Genomic DNA, 2323 nt, shown 5'->3' with positions numbered 1-2323 from the left:
TTTCTTGATAGCCAACAGTTTTATTTTCAGTATAGTTTTTGAAATAAATATCTATTTATGATTTTTGGCCTTGTTTATTTTTTGTCTTGAATTTGATTTAGAACAGGATTGATAATCGTGACTCACAGATATAATTTTTAAAAAATCTGGTGAAAGCTCATCGATGATTTTTTAAATTAAGAATGGAATATTCTTTTCCAAGTTTATGCCAAATATTTAACTTGGTTAGTTGAATTACAATTTGGAGTCTTTGGTAATTGTAGGAGATGGATCAGATGATCTTTCACTTGCTGGAATTGTTTTTTTTGATATTTTTCTGGCTCATTATGAAAAGGTGTTCTTATCCAGACTTCATTCACTTAGTTTTGATAAGATTTCCCTCACCTCTCGCTTTCTTTTTTCAGGCATCTTCCCTTTTCCAGCCTACCTCCCCCTTTTTACCATTTCTTCTTCGTCCATATCTTTTTTTCAATTAGCACTATTACTTATGGAATATTTCAACAGAATAATATGTTTGTTTTTTTTGAATGTTCCACATATGCCTTTGAGCAGAGATTCCTTTTCCTGGGGGTATTTGCATCTCACAAAGGCTGGGAACCCCTCATCTCTCAAATCATATTGCCATGTATATTATTGCAAGACTGGTAAATGAAGATAAGATGTGGTTTCATATTTATAGGGGAGAATGTTTATTTGTGTATCAAAGGTATAGAATCAAACTATTTTGCATTCTAATAATAATTATTTTTTCTCATTTTCTCCTGGAGGTGTATAGCAAAGACTCGAATGAATGGTTGAAGTAAATCATTCTACAATGTCTGAGTTTGTCCTGTTGGGACTTTGTGATTCATGGGAACTTCAGATTCTCTTTTTTGTTTTGATCTTGGTACTCTACCTGGTCATTGTTGTAGGTAATATCTTTATTGTGATTTTAGTTATAACTGACTCCCATCTCCATTCCCCCATGTACTTCCTGTTGGCCAACCTTTCTTTTGTTGATTTGTGGCTTTCCTCAGTCACTACTCCAAAGATGATCATAGATTTGCTCAAGGAAAATAAAACCATCTCTTTTGGGGGCTGTATGTGTCAGATCTTCTTTGGGCATTTTGTTGGAGGGATTGAGATGGTGCTGCTTGTGGCCATGGCCTACGACCGTTATGTAGCCATATGCAAGCCACTCCACTACACAGTCATCATGAGCCAAAGAAGATGTATTTGCCTTGTAATGATCTCATGGACTATTGGATTTGTACACTCTATGAGTCAATTAGCTGTGGTTGTTGAGCTGCCTTTCTGTGGCCCTAGAGTAGTGAACAGTTTTTTCTGTGACATCCCACTGGTGATTGAGCTTGCCTGCATTGATTCCTATTCCCTGGGAATCTTGATGAATTCTGACAGTGGTATCCTTGCTATGTCATGCTTCATTCTTTTACTGATCTCCTATATTTACATCCTACTCAAAGTCTGCCATTACTCTAAAGATGGGGCAACCAAGGCACTCTCCACTTGTACTGCTCATATCACAGTGGTAGTTTTATTCTTTGGACCCTGCATCTTCATCTATGTATGGCCACTTAACATAACATCAGTGGACAAATTTCTTGCTGTGTTTTACTCAGTCATTACACCTCTCTTGAATCCAGCCATCTATACATTTAGAAACAAAGAGATGAAAGTTTCCCTCAGAAGATTTAAAAGTCAGTATGAGAGTTCTTGGTGGAATTTCTAAGAGCTTTGTATTTAGCAGTTCCATATTTTATGCATGTCAGTGAATCTGAGATCAATGGCTGCGAGCATGTTACATTCAATTCCAGGTACAGGATATGCAAATAAAAGTTATATAAAATTTGACAATATACAAAATTTGTGTTTTGATAATGAAATTAATGAATAATTTGTTATGTTATTCTTGTTACTATATTATTCAGTATGTTAAAATTTATATTAATTGAATATATTAAATAAATGTCTTGCTATAGAAATTTAATACCTAAGTCTCCATGAGCAATGTTCCATAATGAGTTGTTTTCATGCCTCCCAAAACCATCCATATATTCTTTTTTAAATTAGATTTTTTTTATTTTTATTTTACAACACTTAGTTTTACATGTTTTTGAGTTTCAAATTTTCTTCCCTTCCCTCCCCTACCTCCTGCCCCCCAAGATGGCATGAAGTCTGATATAGGTTCCATATAAACCTTCACATTAATCTTATTTAAGCAATTGTCATGTTGCAAAGAAGAATTAAGAACAATAGAATGAATCATGAGAGAGAAAAAACAAAACAAAAAAAAGGGAGAGAGAGCAAATAGTTTGCCTCAATC

At 34.4% G+C, this 2323-nt stretch overlaps 1 protein-coding gene across 1 annotated transcript; it reads left to right on the top strand.

The window, feature by feature from the left end:
* The first annotated feature begins 790 nt into the window (after positions 1-790).
* On the top strand, positions 791-1729 carry LOC118829096 (olfactory receptor 4K14-like). Its single transcript, XM_036736039.1, has one exon. It carries the CDS (start codon positions 791-793, stop codon positions 1727-1729), a length of 939 nt encoding a protein of 312 aa, XP_036591934.1.
* Positions 1730-2323: the final 594 nt, after the last annotated feature.

This window comes from Trichosurus vulpecula, chromosome 8 (assembly GCF_011100635.1).
Source record: "Trichosurus vulpecula isolate mTriVul1 chromosome 8, mTriVul1.pri, whole genome shotgun sequence".
Lineage (NCBI taxonomy): Eukaryota > Metazoa > Chordata > Mammalia > Diprotodontia > Phalangeridae > Trichosurus > Trichosurus vulpecula.
This window is presented reverse-complemented; position numbering and strand designations above follow the sequence as displayed.